Consider the following 14466-nt stretch of genomic DNA (forward strand, 5'->3'; position numbering starts at 1 on the left):
GAAAAGGCATTACTTCCACTAATTAATGCATCAGCACATTCCATCTCGGGAAGGGCTGTCTTAATGAGGTGCCTGGGGCATCCATTATTTATCTTACAAATACCAACTCAGGGTTCTGCTTGTGTCAGGCAGTGAGAGATGTCCCTTCTGAGGGTGCTGTGCTGGAGAAGCACAGACAGCTAACAGAGCCACTCTGTCCTCTCGGCACCCATCTCTCCGTGGCGACCCCTGTGCCACTTCCTCGACCCCAGATCCTCCCCTCTCCGGCCCATTTCCCGTATACTTGGTGCACTCCAGGACCCCCGAAAAAGAGTCATTCCAGTCCGGACTGAAAACCTCACTGCCACCCCTCATTATGGGCATCTTGAATCAGTCCCTGTGAATCGCTCTCTCCTAGCCTCCTTTCCTTAACGCCAGTGGGGCAACTGGGGACCTGGGAACCATCGTATGTGAGGCCCGCACAGGTATAGCTCCTGGTACCAGAGTCGGGTCTCGGTAAGCCGACATAGCAATCTTCCCATTCCCTCTCCTGGTTTCCATTCCGCTTCTGCATCGGTACACCCGTTCTCCAGTGTGGCCCACACCCACCCATTGTCCCCTCTGCCCCCTTTCCGCGCCGCGAGCCCGCCGGTAGCTGTCCGTGGTGCTGACCGCAGGCGCGGCCCGCGCTTGGCCGCTGCGCACGCGTCCCGGGCGGGGCGCGCAGGACCCCGCCGGCGCCGCCACTGCGCAGCCTCCCGCGCGGATCCGGCCTGGCTTGCGCGCGGCGCCGGGAGACTCCCGCGGCCTCGTCTCCCGGCCTGCGCCCCTCGTCCCGCGTCGCCAGCCAGCCCCGCGGCCTCCTCCGGCCGCTTCCTCGGCCCGCCTGGCCCCGCCATGGCGCTCAACAATTTCCTCTTCGCGCAGTGCGTCTGCTACTTCCTGGCCTTTCTGTTCAGCTTCGTGGTGGTGGTGCCGCTGTCCGAGAATGGCCACGACTTCCGCGGCCGCTGCCTGCTCTTCACCGAGGGCATGTGGCTGAGCGCCAACCTGACGGCGCAGGAGGGCGAGCGCTTCACCGTGCAGGAGTGGGGCCCGCCGGCCGCCTGCCGCTTCAGCCTGCTGGCCAGCCTCCTCTCGCTGTTGCTCGCCGCGGCGCACGCCTGGCGCACGCTCTTCTTCCTCTGCAAGGGACACGAGGGGTAAGTGGGGGCCTCGCAGCTGCCCTGCACCGACAGACGCAGCCCTTATCCCTGGCACGGCCCCCCTTCCGTGCCCACAGCGTCCCAGGCTCTCCCTGACAAGGAGGAGGGTGAGTCCCTGCGTCTCCCCATGGTCTCAGAGGCCCGAAAATATCAACCATCGGCCCTCACCACTTCCACGGAAACCGCCCTTTGTCTACACGCAGAACCGAGGGGCCATGGCGTTCTCCGTACCAGGACAGTGCTTCCCTCTCCAAGCGCGCATCACCACCCACACCCCGGGGTGCAAGTGTTGCATCGTCATCTCGGAGCCGATTTGGGCCTCCCTCTCTGGCCCAGCGGGGCCCACGCCCGTCAGCACCGCGGACAGCTCCCAGCCGGGTTTGGCCTGCTCCCAGCTCCGGGTGGAGGGGGAGGGACCAGGCAGGCAGGGGGCCGACCCGGCTAACAGGGCTTCCTCCCCCGTTCCCATCCTCCTGGGAAGGAAAGCCGGAGGGAAGCCCTCGAGGCCCACCGCTATGGCACACACCTTGGCTGGGGGATGGGGGAGAGGGAGCAGCAGGTGTGTGGGGCCCCGCTAGCCTCCGCCCCCCTCCCCCCCACCCCCCTGGGCTCCATTTTTCTCTTCACCTTGTCCTGTCCTGGCTCTGTTTTGTGAGAGAGTGGGATGTGGGTCCCTGGGCTGGGGTTCTCAGCCAGTAACACTCCCTGGGCCTCTACCCCTGTGGGACCCTGTGTGGCCCGCCCCACCCACGCCCAGGCTGCGGATCCCTGCGCCCTGGAGCGGCCAGGTCTCCTGCAGAGGCCCCGGGAGGCCGCTCCTGCCTGTTGCCTGCCCTCACATCTACGTGGGGAGTCCACGCCTTCTCCCAGACTCTGCCTCCACCCTCACCCCCATCCATCATCTGCTGGTAGTTTTTAGTGGCTTTTCACTTCTTCCGGGGAGCGGGGCTCTGAGGCTGTGAGTGGGCAGGGACTCCTGAGAGCTCTCAGCTTGGCTTTGGCGTGGAGAGAGGGGCTGGAGAGAGGAAGGGGGGCTGCAGGTTGAGGGGGAAAGGGACAGCTGAGGCTGGGGGAGGGGGTAAATCCCAGCAACCCATGTGTATGAGTTTCCAGGGGCTGCTGTAACAGAGCACCACAAACTGGGGCTTAAGACAATTTATTCTCTTACAGTTCTGGAGGCCAGAAGCCCCAAATTAAGGTGTTGTCAGGGTTGCTTCCCTCGGGGGGGTTAATATTTTCCAGGCCTCTTCCTAGCTCCTGGCGGCCGCTGCAACCCCTGATGTCCCTTGCTTAGGCCTGTGTCGCTCCAATCTCTGTCTCCCTCTCCACATGGCCTCTTCTCTCTTTCCTTCTTCTCATAAGGATGCTAGTCATTGGATTTGGGGCCCACCCTAAATCCAGGATGACCTCATCCTGAGATCTTTAGCTTAATGACACCCACAAAGACCCTGTTTCCAAATAAGGCACATTCACAGGTACTGGGGGTGCAGATGTGGGCATACATTGTCAGGGGATGCAATTCAACCCAGTGCACGGAAGTTCTGCATTCGGGGTCTGCAGAAGCCATGTGTCAGCCCGGGGCGTCCTCCAGGTGCCGTGTGTGGGGTGGGAGCTCTTCCCAGGGTGAGCCCGGGCCAGTCCCGGGGGGGCGCCTGCCCTGCTTCTCCTTCCCTCCACCGCACGATGGCTGGTGTCCCGAGGAGGCTTTGCGACACATCTGCACCTGCGGTGCCAAGGCCACGTGGTGCCGGTCGGAGCCTCCAGTGCAGGTTGGGCCTGGAGAAGCATCTCTGATTACGAGACAGGGTCTGAGGCAGAGGAGGGGCGGTCAGCAGGCGGGGCAGGTTGAGGTCCCTTCAGTCTGGGAAGCTGAGGGCAGTGGGCACAGGCCAGGCGGGGGCCACGGCTTGGTCATCAGCTGACGCCCATGGTTCCAGCTTGTCCCTACAAGACAGGTGACCTCAAGGCATTCAGGGTCTACCTGGTGAGGACGCGTAAGCAGCTCTGTAGGTGGGGCCCAGCCCCCCGTGGCTCTGAGTGGTGGAAGATTTCAGAGGCACCACCAGGGGCTGGGAGCTAGGAGCCCAGAGCCTGCAAGGAAGGAATCCTGGTCACGCAGGACCGCCTGTTTCACACAAGTTGGGCAGCAAACCTAGGAGCCTAGGGACAGCTTCTGTCCTTTGTCATCTCATAGAAGGTGTCCGTCAGCTCTGTGAAACCATCCCCATCCCCATCTTAAAGACGGAAAACTGAGGCTTGGGAGTGTACATGCCTCCCGTGCCCTTTCACCGTGCCCGTCCCCTGAGGACAGAGGGGACCTGTGCTCCCATGGAGGCGGCCTGGCTGGAGGAACACTTAGGGTCCTCTGTCCCTTTGCATCAGTCCTAGGGGCTCATCTGTCCTGCCACCAACGGCCTCGACCATGGCAGCCAAGGCTGGGCCACGCTTCTCTTCTCCAGGGACATCTGTTGCAGAATGTCCTTCTCAGCCCTCAGGAATTCCGGCCCAAGGCCACAGGTTGTCCCGCTGCCTGTTCCCACCCTGTCCACCACACAAGCCAGTTGGTCAGCTGTGATGACGTCTGTCACAAGTGTCATCCTTTCTTCTTAGTTCGGGTTGTAGGAGCAGGTCAAAGCTCTTGTGGATGTCCAGGCCATGGCTATGCACCTGAGGGGAGCCTGGGCTGGCTGAACCCAAGGCGCACGCATACCTGTTCACCTCTGTGTGCTCAGGGCTGAGCACGGGGCATGGTGCCCAGGAGTCACCAGATTAGTGATTGTTGAGTGAATGACGGCAAGGTTCCTGCCCCTTGAGGTTTGCAGCTTCACAGCCACTCATGGGCCCGGATGCCTTTGCAGATTCACAGTCTGACCAAGGGTTCAGCCCTCTGGGCTCGCTGTGTCAGCCAGGTCTGGACCTGTGGGAAGGCTGGGTCTGCCTCGTCCAGCCACGGGCAGGACGGTCAGCTGAGGGCAGCCAGTTCCGGCACAGTTGTTGGTCAAGCTGCATAGACCAGGCGAGCAGGTGCTGGGTGGGTAAAGGGACTCGGGACGGCCAGGAAGCCGGGAAGGGCAGGTGGAGAGAGCAGTGTGATGGACGATGGCTCTCAGGGGTGTTGATGGCCACCGGACATCCGGCCCATGAAGGACACCACTGCCCTCCTTAGACTTGGGTTCTTTTGTTTGTTTGTTTTTTTGCGGTACGCGGGCTTCTCACTGTTGTGGCCTCTTCCGCTGCGGAGCACAGGCTCTGGTCGCGCAGGCTCAGCGGCCATGGCTCACGGGCCCAGCCGCTCCGCGGCATGTGGGATCTTCCAGGACCAGGGCACCAACCCGTGTCCCCTGCATCGGCAGGCGGACTCTCAGCCACTGCGCCACCAGAGAAGCCCTAGACTTGGGTTTTAGGGGGCCCTCCCTGTTTAGGGTTTAGTGTGCACCCTAATTCTCCTAAGAGTCCAACCTCGGACCGAGACCCAGGGTGGAACCCTACGCTTTGATCTGTGTGAGGGACTCACGGCTGGGTCTCGAGCTCGTGGTCAGACGCAGTGTCCGTGATGCCAGCTCCCTCCTCGTGCAGTGTGTCTCTGTGCAAATTGGGGACCCCTGATGGCTGGTGCCCAGGGGTGTGAAGGGTAGGGGGTCGGGGCAGCTTTTTGTACAGGGGGTGTCATCCCGGTTGCTGGCTGGGGGAAGCAGTGAGTGGATCAGTGGCCCCTGTGGCTTCCGGGGTCACTGCTGTTTCGGGCCCCTGGCTGAGCTGAGGGTGAGTCGGGCCTGGGGGCCGGGCAGCTTTGCCGGTCCACGTTGCAGTGGTTTGTGACTGACGGCTGGGGAGCGCTGGGTTCAAACGGCCCATCTGCCTGCCCACACGTGTCCCTCAGCCTGCAGGTCGCTCCCAGGGCTTCCCAGGATAGCTGTCGCCATGGAGATGGCGCGTCCAGGTGGGGCACCCTGACAGGCAGCGGGAGAAAGATGAAGTTAACCCTGTGAGTGCTGGGCTCCCGTTCCTGACCGCTGCCCCGGCCTGTCGGTGGGAGGAGGGGGTGGGAGTCGTGTTGTGAACGCTGGGGGGCCGGGGCCAAGGGAGGCTCTCACACACCCGATTCTTCAGAAATCTGTAAAGCCAGAGCACATGCCAAGGAAATGACCAGAAGCCGACGGGAAGGGTAAGAGGAGGCTGCTGGCTGGCAGGACCCCAGCACGGGCCCTTCCCTGTCTCGTGGGATGGAGACCCCAAAACTGTGCCCATTTAATAGGGATGCGGCCGGAGTGTCGGTGGTTTCTGGCTCTCAGAGACTGTGCTGTAAATAGCCCTGAGAGGTGGGAAGGGGCAGCTCTCTGACGGGTCGGCTGTGTCTCAGGCCTGCTGTGCCAGGGGTCCCACGAGGGCACTGCTGTGCACACGGGGTGAGCGGCCCTCCTGGGCCTCTTGGGGCCCCCCAGCGAGGAGGAGCAGGGTTTGACGCCGGCTGGTCGCCCGCTGGCCTGCCCTCTGCACCCTGGCCGTCCCTCCTCCCACAAGCCCTGCTGCGGACAGGCTTCCTGGGGGGACGGCAGAGGGCTGTCAGCGGGCGGAGGGCACCTAGGGAACCGGCCGTCCCAGGGGGCTGGACTTCTGTGCCGAGAGTGGCCTGCTCCTCTGCTCTGCCTGTGGTGGCTCGTCCCTGGCCTCCCTGGGACCGCCATGTTCTCCTTGGCTGGAGCCGAGTTCCATCCAAGATGGAGACGCCAGGGGCGTAGGCTCTGCGTAACTTCTGCTTTCCTCGGAGCACCAGCTCCTGGGAAGGGGGGCTCCAGTGGGCTGGGCCTTCCCCAACCCCCCAGCCCCACCCAGCCCCACGCTGCCCCACGGGGGGCACAGCTGGCCGTGAGCCCGTCTCCAAATCTGGTTCGCAAGGGCGACTCCGCAGCTTCTCCATCCCTGCTTCCCGCACCCCATCTTCTGGGGCAACACAGGCCCCAGCCCGAGGGCTCCAGCTGTGCCCCTGGCTTGGGGGTCAGAGGGCGGTGAGCCCGACCCGGCCTGGATGATGGGCTGAGGTCTGTCCTGGGGGGATGAGAGCTCAAGAGTCGCCCCGCAGCTACGTGCCCTTCACCCACATAAGCTCCCTCAGTTCCCACCGTAATCCGATGTGACAGAGCAGAAATTGAGGCCCCCAGAGCGCCTTGCAGAGTGAAGGTCGCACAGCTGGCCAAGGGCAGGCGGGCTTGACACCGCCTCCGCTCGGTGACAGCGTCGGAGGGGGATGGGCCATAACGTACCTCTCTTCATAACTATAGGCCCCTGGCCCCTAATTCGAGCTCTCAGGGCCAGATGGATTTTGCCGTTCAGAATTGTGTCCATCAGGGTCCCAGGTGGAGACTGATGACCGCCCAAGTGAGGAAAACCTGAGGACTAAGGTGTGGGCCAGGTGTGGGGCCCTGTCGCCATGCCCGGCCGAGGGGCTGGGCAGGGTTCCGTGGATGAGGCCGCCCAGAGGGACAACCTTTGGTGGAGGGACGCCGCCAGCCTGAGGCTGCCCCCAGGAGGGACCTGGTGATGAACACCTCCCACCCCCACTGTCACGTCCCCCCGGGACCCCATTGGCTGGATGCAACCAGGAGCCAGGGAGAGGGCGGCGCCCTCCGTTCAGCCCCCCAGGCGGAGGATGGACGGGCCGGGATCTGAAGAGCAGCTGCACACGATGGTCCAGTTCGGGCAGGGATTGTGGTGCCGCCCTCACGGGGTGAGACACAGCAGGGCGTGGGTGGCTTGAAGCTCAAGCACAGTGAACACACAACCGACGCTGAGCTGGGCGAGGACCGCGGACGCCCGGTGAGTGCAGGCGCGCTTGCGCCGCCTGGACCAGCCTTTGGAGAATCGCGGACGGGGGGCTGTGGCAGGCGTGGACCTCCTGCGCATGGCTCTCACCTTCGTCCCGTTGGCCTGGATCCTGGGTGTGGAGGCCCCACGTGTATGCGGGGGTGCGAGTGCAAACATGGGGCCAGACCCGCTGTCCCTGCCCTTTCAGGGGTGACTGTTGGGGTTTCAGGAACGCGCTCGCCCCTCCCCTGACGCTGCTGTCGGGGTGGCTCAAGCCCTCCAGCCTTGGCACTCGGCGGGGCGGCCCTGGATGGGGCCTGTCGACAGCAGCCCTGAGGGATCTTTCCCTGGGGATGAGGACGGTCCCGGCTGTGACAAAGCAGCCCGGTCATTCGTGCTGTGAGTCGGGCACTGGTGACCTCGGTTTACCATCTGCCCGTTTTTCTGAGGCAGCTCCTGGGCCGGGACTGCGGCGTCCATGCTGCGCTGTCCTTGGGGCCCAGCACAGGGTGGGTGGAGGCCCAGAGAGCATCGGCGGGTGGATAAACGGAAGAAAGAAACAACAGGCGCAGGAGCGGCGCGTCCATCGCCGCTCAGCCTCGGCCGAGTCACCGCGTCCGGTGACGACAACTTTGATGTTTTCTTGGCTGAAACCCCAGCTGCCACCTCGTTTAGTGAATGTTCCCCGTGGAGCCAGATTTGGTCGGTCATTTCCCTCAGATCCAAAGTGCGGCAAGCACTGTCCACATCAGACCTGCAGCAGGTCAGATGCTGCCCCACGTGGGGCGTCCCCCTGCCCACCCCGCCCCTGCCGCGGGGCAGCCCTGCGCCCCCTGCCCCCTGCAGCATCAGCTCGGCCGACCGCTCTCCTGCAGGACTCTGGATCTCCAGGGGGTGTTTTGGAGATGGTGGGACGGTGGATGCTTGTGGGCCGGCAGGAGAGTCTGGTGGGCGGGTGTTCCCACCACGTCCCTCCCCCCACCCGCCGTGCCATCGGAGGGCAAACGTCGGCGCCCTCTGAAAGCACCCCAGTGGGGGCCGCGCTCCCGTGGACCCTGGAGAGGCCCTGACCCATGGGGCGTTGCAGCCTGGCCCTGAGCGAGCTCTGCCCTCTCGGCCCTGCCTCCTGGGTCCCCCAGGTGCCCGCTCTGGTCACCCCTTGGCCTTTCAGGTCTCAGTGGAGAAATCAGAGCAGGGTCACAGACCCCCAGGCAGGTGCAGGCCAGCCGCATTGATGACTGTGTGGGTAAATGGCCTTGGTGGGTACCCGCGAGGGTGATCCACCTTGACCTTTTCAGCATGGGTGCTGGTTCCGATGCTTCGGAACCAGGCGGCCTTGGGTTTGAATGGTGGCCGTGACTCTGCTATAAGACGGTCCCCCGTCCCGGGCTTTGGGAGGATGGGCTGGGCAGCTCTGGCCGGCGCGTGGGCCGGTGGGGTGAGGAACGCTGCCGGAGGGGCAGCGACCTCTGTCATCGGGGGCCCAACCCCAGCTGGGAACCCGCGGGTCGGGGGCTGCCTTCCTGCTGCCGCCTGGCCCGCAGGGGGGCTGTGGAGACGGGGGTGGCGCGGTGACCGCCCCTCCCACCCTCGCTGCAGCTCCTTCCTCCACGCCTTCCTGAACCTGCTGGTCAGCGCCTTCGTGGTCTGCCTGGTCTTCATCGCCAGCACCATCGTGAGCGTGGGCTTCAGCATGTGGTGTGATGCTGTCACTGAGAAGGGCACCGTGCCCCACAGGTGCGCCCTGGGCCCCGCCCGCCTGTCCTAGGATGATGGCTTCCTGCACGAACCCCACCCTGAGCCCGCAGCTTTGCTCATCCCGCCTGATCCCCGCCCTGTGCACACCTGGCCACCCCTGCCCTGGGGCCCATGCCCCCTCCCCAGTTCAGGGAGCCCACAGCAGCTTCACACAATAGCAGGGGCCCCACAGACCCTGGGGGTGGATCGGGGTATGGTGGGGGATGGAGGCCTAGGAGGTCGGAGGTTCTGGCTTCCCCGTCATTGCTGACACGCGGTTGGGTGACGGGACCCCCTAGGGTGGGCTCCAGGTCCCGGAAGGCCCTGGAGAGCCGGCCCTGTGCTGCCGTTGGGCCCAGGGGTGGTAATGAGGAGGGTGTGGAGTGTAAGGATGGAGGGGGTGGGGACGGTGAGGGACGGGAGTGGAAGTTCTGGTCGGAGGGCGTCGGGGACAGAGGCCTTCGGGGCTGGGACGGATGCTGTGGGCCCTGAGCCAGGGGCCATCTCTGGCTTGGGGGCGGCCCAAGGTGGAGCATGGTGACTGCCTGACCCCCAGCAAAGGGCTGCCCACTGCCCAGCCCTAAGGGGCATCATCCAGTGCCCCAGGCCATTCCCCTGGAAAGGCAGGGACCCAGGGTTACCTCTTCCAGAGACTCCAGATTCTTCAAGAAAAATCAGATCTGGAACCTTAAAGTATAGAATGGACGGAAGATCCGAAGTGGGCGGGGGCAGGGCGCATCTACCTGCTTATCCTGCACCTTTAACTTGGGGGCCCCGGGGCGCCTCTGTAGCAGCTTGGGGCACACAACAGAGGAAAGTTCAGGCACCCTGGGTGGGTGGCTCTTTTGCGGTCCACACCAGGGCAGCCCCCTGTGGGCTGGGGTCTTGCCCATGCTGAGCTGTGCCCTGCCTGATGGGCCCCCGGCCACCTGCTTTCTCGCCCCGCCCCCCCTCGACCCCCCAGAGCCATTGGAGCATGGGCAGGCCCCTGGGTATGGCCTTGGGCTTCTCTAGAAAGAGTCTCTTTACCCTCACAAACTCCATTTCCAGCCCTTAAACCCCATCCTCCAGGCCTTTCCAGGGCCTGCCTGGACCTCTGGGCCTCCCTCTTCCAGGCCTCACGCTCCCGGTAACGTGTCCTGACATCTCGGGATGCTACGGGCCCCTGAGCCCAGGCCTCATTCACTCCAGGCTTCTGAGGCTGGCCTGGCCCAGCCTGTCTACACACAAGGAGCTTGTGCAGGTCCCCAGCACGCTGTAGTTTGCCCTGCTGTTCCCCGCTGTTGCACTGGCCCGTGCCGCCAGCCCCAGGAGGTGAAGAGTGAGCAGGTCAGGTGGGCGGGGCTGCCCCCATGGACGCCCACGGCGCTTCAGCCGGGCTACTGTGTGGCTCAGTCCGGGGACCAAGGGGCTAGAAGCAGCAGCCCTGCGCCCCTGCTTCTGAGGCCCCTGGCTCTGCAGTGCTGTGGAGCTGCGGGGGCCAAGGCTGGAGTCTCCAGGAGAGTGACGGGCAGCGCTGGTGGCCCCCACTGTCCAGCGCCAGATGGGGGCCGGGTGGGCAGGTTCCCTGCCCCACAGGTGGGGCCCCACCCCACCTGTCTGCCCCACCTTGGGGGCAGCCCCTCGCCGTTCGGGGGTGATGCTCTGCTCCCCCCCATGCTTGGTCCCCCAGCAGTCCCCATCCACCCTGCGTCTTGTCATTTTAGCTGCGAAGAGCTCCAGGACATCGATTTGGAACTGAACGTGGACAACTCCGCCTTCTATGATCAGTTCGCGATGGCCCAGGTGGGTGGAGCTGCCTGGGCAGAAGGGAGGCGTGCATCGCCAGGCAGGGGGCCATTCACTGCTAACATTCACCGAGTGCACAGCCCATCCCCTCACCCCAGCCGGGCAGGAAACACACTCGTAGCTAAGGACGGTGCCAGGCAGAGGAGATAGAGCTGGGTGAGCACTGGGCTGGGGGAGCAGTCGGGAAGGCTTCCCGGCGGACGGCAGGATCTTGGAGACTGAGAGGATGTTTGCAGGGGGTGGGCAGGGGTGGGCTGTGGGGCGTCCTAGGAGGAGGGAACAGCTAGCTTCTGAGCTAAGTGCAGAAGCGGGGAGGCCTGGGGAGTGAGGGGGTGGCCCTGTGCCGGGTGGCGCTGGGAAGGGAGCCGGGCGTCATCCTGGGTCTGCAGTGCCGGGCCCGGGAGTCTGGATTCTGGTCCTGGCACCAGGTGGGCCCTCAGATAGATGCTTGAGGGCTCACAGTGGGTCCCCAGAGAGGGATGCCGAGGCAGTGTCTGAGGAAGGGGGTCCCGGGAGGGGGTCCGCCCCTGCATTTGGAGGAGCCCCCAGCCACTGTCAGGGAGACCCTTCTCCTCCAACCCTGCCCTTGTACCAGCTTCGTCCCCTATCCTCCAGGAGACCACGGGGCAACTCTGGGGGCCCTGTCTGCTGGAACACAGGCATGTCGGGACATGTGGTCAGAGAGGGCCTGTCCCTCAAAATCTGCTGCTGACCCTGACGATGACCCTGATGGCAGGGATGACGGGGCCCCCCGGGCAGGGGGCGGGTCCTTTCAGCACGGGGCAGGACTCACCAGCCTGCAGTCCACCTCTGGGCCCGCGTTGGCCAGTGGCTGGTCTGAGGCCTCTTTCTATGGCGAGGAGCCCTGTGGAGGGCGCTGGACGTCGTGTGGGTCCAGCTGAGATGAGCTGAGCCTGCCAGAGACACCTTCACGCAAATGTAGTGGGAGATGCTCCCGCCTGAATTTATGGAATTTATGCCGATCAGCTCAGGAAGGTACAGGCTAAGTCTGCTGACAGACACCCTCAACTGAGCCAGTTTAATTGCAGCTCGAGGCGGTTCTGATTAAACTGTTTCCCCTTCAACTGTTTGGAAACAGCAGATAAAGGTCAATTTCTTCCGGCGACTGGAACAGGCTCCATTACGGATGGAACGAGCTCCCTTGGAGCCGCGCGGCCCCAGCTCCTCGCGGGCCCTGTCGGGGTGCGAGCGTGGGCAGTTCCCAAAGCGTCTGCACAGCTTGGGGGCCGGGAGGGCCGCCAGATGCCGGGGCTGACGTCCCCGTCCTGTCCTGTCCCCGCAGCACCTCGTTCCTTCCCCAGCGGGTCCGTCCTTTTCCCGGGGGTGGGTGGTGGCCACTGGGTCTGGCTGGCCCCCTCACCCCGCCCTCTGCCCCCCACAGTTCGGCCTCTGGGCCTCGTGGCTGGCCTGGTTGGCCATCACCATCCTGGCCTTCCTGAAAGTCTACCACAACTACCGCCAGGAGGACCTGCTGGACAAGCTGGTCCACGAGAAGGAGCTGCTGCTGGCCAGGCCGGCCCCCCACGCCTCCTTCCAAGGCGAGAAGAGCGCCGTCATCTAGGCCTGGCCCCGGACGCCCCGTCCAGGGCACATGGCCTGCCCTGGGGCCGCGGCCGGGGCTCTGCCCGGCCCCCCGCGACTTGCATGCCTCCCCTCGGCACTGCGTGTACTGAGCGACCCCCTCACCAGGTGCCCCGTTCCCAGCCTGAGCCGCGTGTGGACAAGAATCCCACCACCTGCGAGACAGAGGCGAGTGTGGGACGGAGCTGCCCTCTGGCCCCGGTGGTCCCCACCCAGGGCTGAGTCCACTCTGCTGCGGCTCCAGAGCCCCGGGGTCCAGACTCATCTCAGCTCAAGAAGCACAGGGACGGGGGGCTGGGCCTGGGGTCATGTGGTGGCTTCGCGGGCGTCCTGGGGACTTGCCTGGGGAGGCCGGGGGGGCCCCCGTGTGGGATGGGCCTGGGCTTGGGGTCGGAGACATGGACTCCAGATGTGGAGATGCCATTTCGCAGGGGAGCGGGGGCCAGGTGCCACTGTGGGTGTCTGTGTGCCTGTGAGGCACGTGAGGGTGTGCGTGTGTGTGGGCACATGGGCCTGCATGGCGAGGCGTGAGCGTGTGTGAATGTGGGTGTGAGTGTGCAGGTGAGCGTGCCCATACACAGGTGTGTGGGAGTGTGCAGGTATGGGTGGAGACCGGAGCGGGCAGCTGTCTGCAACCCCGTCCCCGGGTGCCCCCAGGGCCCCTTGCACCCCAGAGGAGGGGGCTGCCTTCCCAACTCAGGAGGCCTCGAGGGCAGGGTCCTGCCCCCTCGGCAGCAGGTGGAGGAGCTGGGAGGGGAACCGGGACCCTGGGGCTCGGTGACAAGCCACCAGGGGGCTGCTTGGCTGTGGCCCTCCCTCCTCTCGGGGCTCCCCGGCTTCCGCATCCTGTCCTCCGTGTCCTGTCCGGGATTGGGGTGCCCGAGGTGTAAGCATGCCTCGCCCCTCCCCTGAGCTTAGTAAATAGTTTCCTGGTCCAGCCCGCGTGCCAGTTTGCCCCCCACCCTCCAGGGGAAGGTGAGCCCCCCGCTCCCCATGTCCATGGCTCTCACCACCAGTGGATGGTTCAGTCTCCCAAAAAGCGGGGCAACGGGGCATCCAGAGGCCACGGATCTGTGCCTGGGTCAAGGTGCCAGGTGTGGCGGGCAGCCCGGGCCCGGGAGGCGAGGCTGCAGGTCACCTGTCATGACCTGCTTGGCTGGCACCTTTTGGGAGTGGGGGCTTGGGACCAGGGCGACTGAGGTTCCTGGCATCTCAGATGCTCTGGCCCCGGGCCTGGCTCAGAGTTTTGGGAAGAGCAGCAGGGTCCTTGGGGAGGTGTTTTGACAGAACCTGAGGCCCCCGAGGGGATGCGCCCGCCCTAGTCCGCCGGCCGTGGGGACCCTGTCTGGCCCTGGACAGTTCCTGGTCTCCAGCAGAAGGTGGGGTGGCTCTGCCTTGTCCCCCATCAGGTAGCAGCCGTCTGGGCCCTGGAGGGAGGAGCAGGGCCAGGATGTGGGCTTCTGGAGCCCGAGGGTCTGCTGCGGATTTGACACTTGTGGGTGGCCTGGAGCTGGCCTGAGCAGCACCTTGGTCAGGCTAGCAGACACCTGCGTGCACTTACAGAGCGGGCCTGTTGCTGACACACTGGCTGGCTGCACCGGCACCCCCAGACATCCCCACCCCAGGGGCTTCTGGGAAAGGTACAGCTGGCCCCGGGGAGGGGGTACTGGGACAGGAGCCACGCGCCCTCGCAGTGGGCAGGGGACGGACCCTCCGGGGCTGGACAGGAGGGGTGGCCGTGCCTCTGAGGCTCCTGAGGTGGGTCCACCCGATCGCTTCCATGATGCCTTGCTTCTCCCCGCTGCTGTTTGATAATGGACATCGTGTTTTACTTCCACTTCTGGCTTAACTGAAAGTAAAGATTCTTAAACTTAAATGTATCCATCTATGTCTCAAGTCAAAATAGAAACAAAAATACCTGAGCCTCTGAAGTGGACAAGCAGGAATCTCTTTGCCCGTCTTTTCTCCGCCTCCAGTTTGCCTTTTCTCCATTGTTCTATCTGCTTTCGATTCAAGACTTAAAGCACTGCACTCCCTGTTTGCTCCTGGAGTTCCCGAAACTTACTAGGAACTGGGAGTTGGTCCCCCTCCCCCACAGTGGCTGTACCCTCACATCCGCACATTCTCTCATGGGTTTCGTTCTCACTGCTTCCCGTCGAGACTTCACGGGTGTGAGGATGGATTTCAAACTTTGGAATTCTTGGGGTTGTCGGGTACACCTTGAGCAATATTTTTCCGAAAACAATGGGGGTCATGGTCTCTGGGACCCTCCAGGGCTGAGCATGTCTTTGCAGTGAAGGAACAGCCCTTAGCTGAGCGCAGCAGGCCATGAGGAGGGGAGTGCCGCAGCCCA

At 64.2% G+C, this 14466-nt stretch overlaps 1 protein-coding gene across 3 annotated transcripts; it reads left to right on the top strand.

Annotated features, from left to right (window-relative positions):
• Positions 1 to 645: 645 nt before the first annotated feature.
• TMEM179 (transmembrane protein 179) lies at positions 646 to 13989 on the top strand. Of its 3 annotated transcripts, XM_067714340.1 has the most exons (4): positions 712 to 1181; positions 8586 to 8723; positions 10430 to 10508; positions 11914 to 13989. In XM_067714340.1, the coding sequence occupies exons 1-4, from the start codon at positions 877 to 879 to the stop codon at positions 12091 to 12093; spliced, it is 702 nt and encodes a 233-aa protein (XP_067570441.1). In that variant the 5' UTR covers positions 712 to 876; the 3' UTR covers positions 12094 to 13989. The 3 variants fall into 3 exon arrangements, with proteins under 3 accessions (XP_067570361.1, XP_067570516.1, XP_067570441.1); XM_067714415.1 differs by lacking the exon at positions 8586 to 8723 and having other exon boundaries at positions 707 to 1181; XM_067714260.1 differs by lacking the exons at positions 8586 to 8723; positions 10430 to 10508; positions 11914 to 13989 and adding an exon at positions 1388 to 2204 and having other exon boundaries at positions 646 to 1181.
• The last annotated feature ends 477 nt before the right edge of the window (positions 13990 to 14466 follow it).

Source organism: Pseudorca crassidens, chromosome 1 (assembly GCF_039906515.1).
Source record: "Pseudorca crassidens isolate mPseCra1 chromosome 1, mPseCra1.hap1, whole genome shotgun sequence".
Classification (NCBI taxonomy): Eukaryota; Metazoa; Chordata; class Mammalia; order Artiodactyla; family Delphinidae; genus Pseudorca; species Pseudorca crassidens.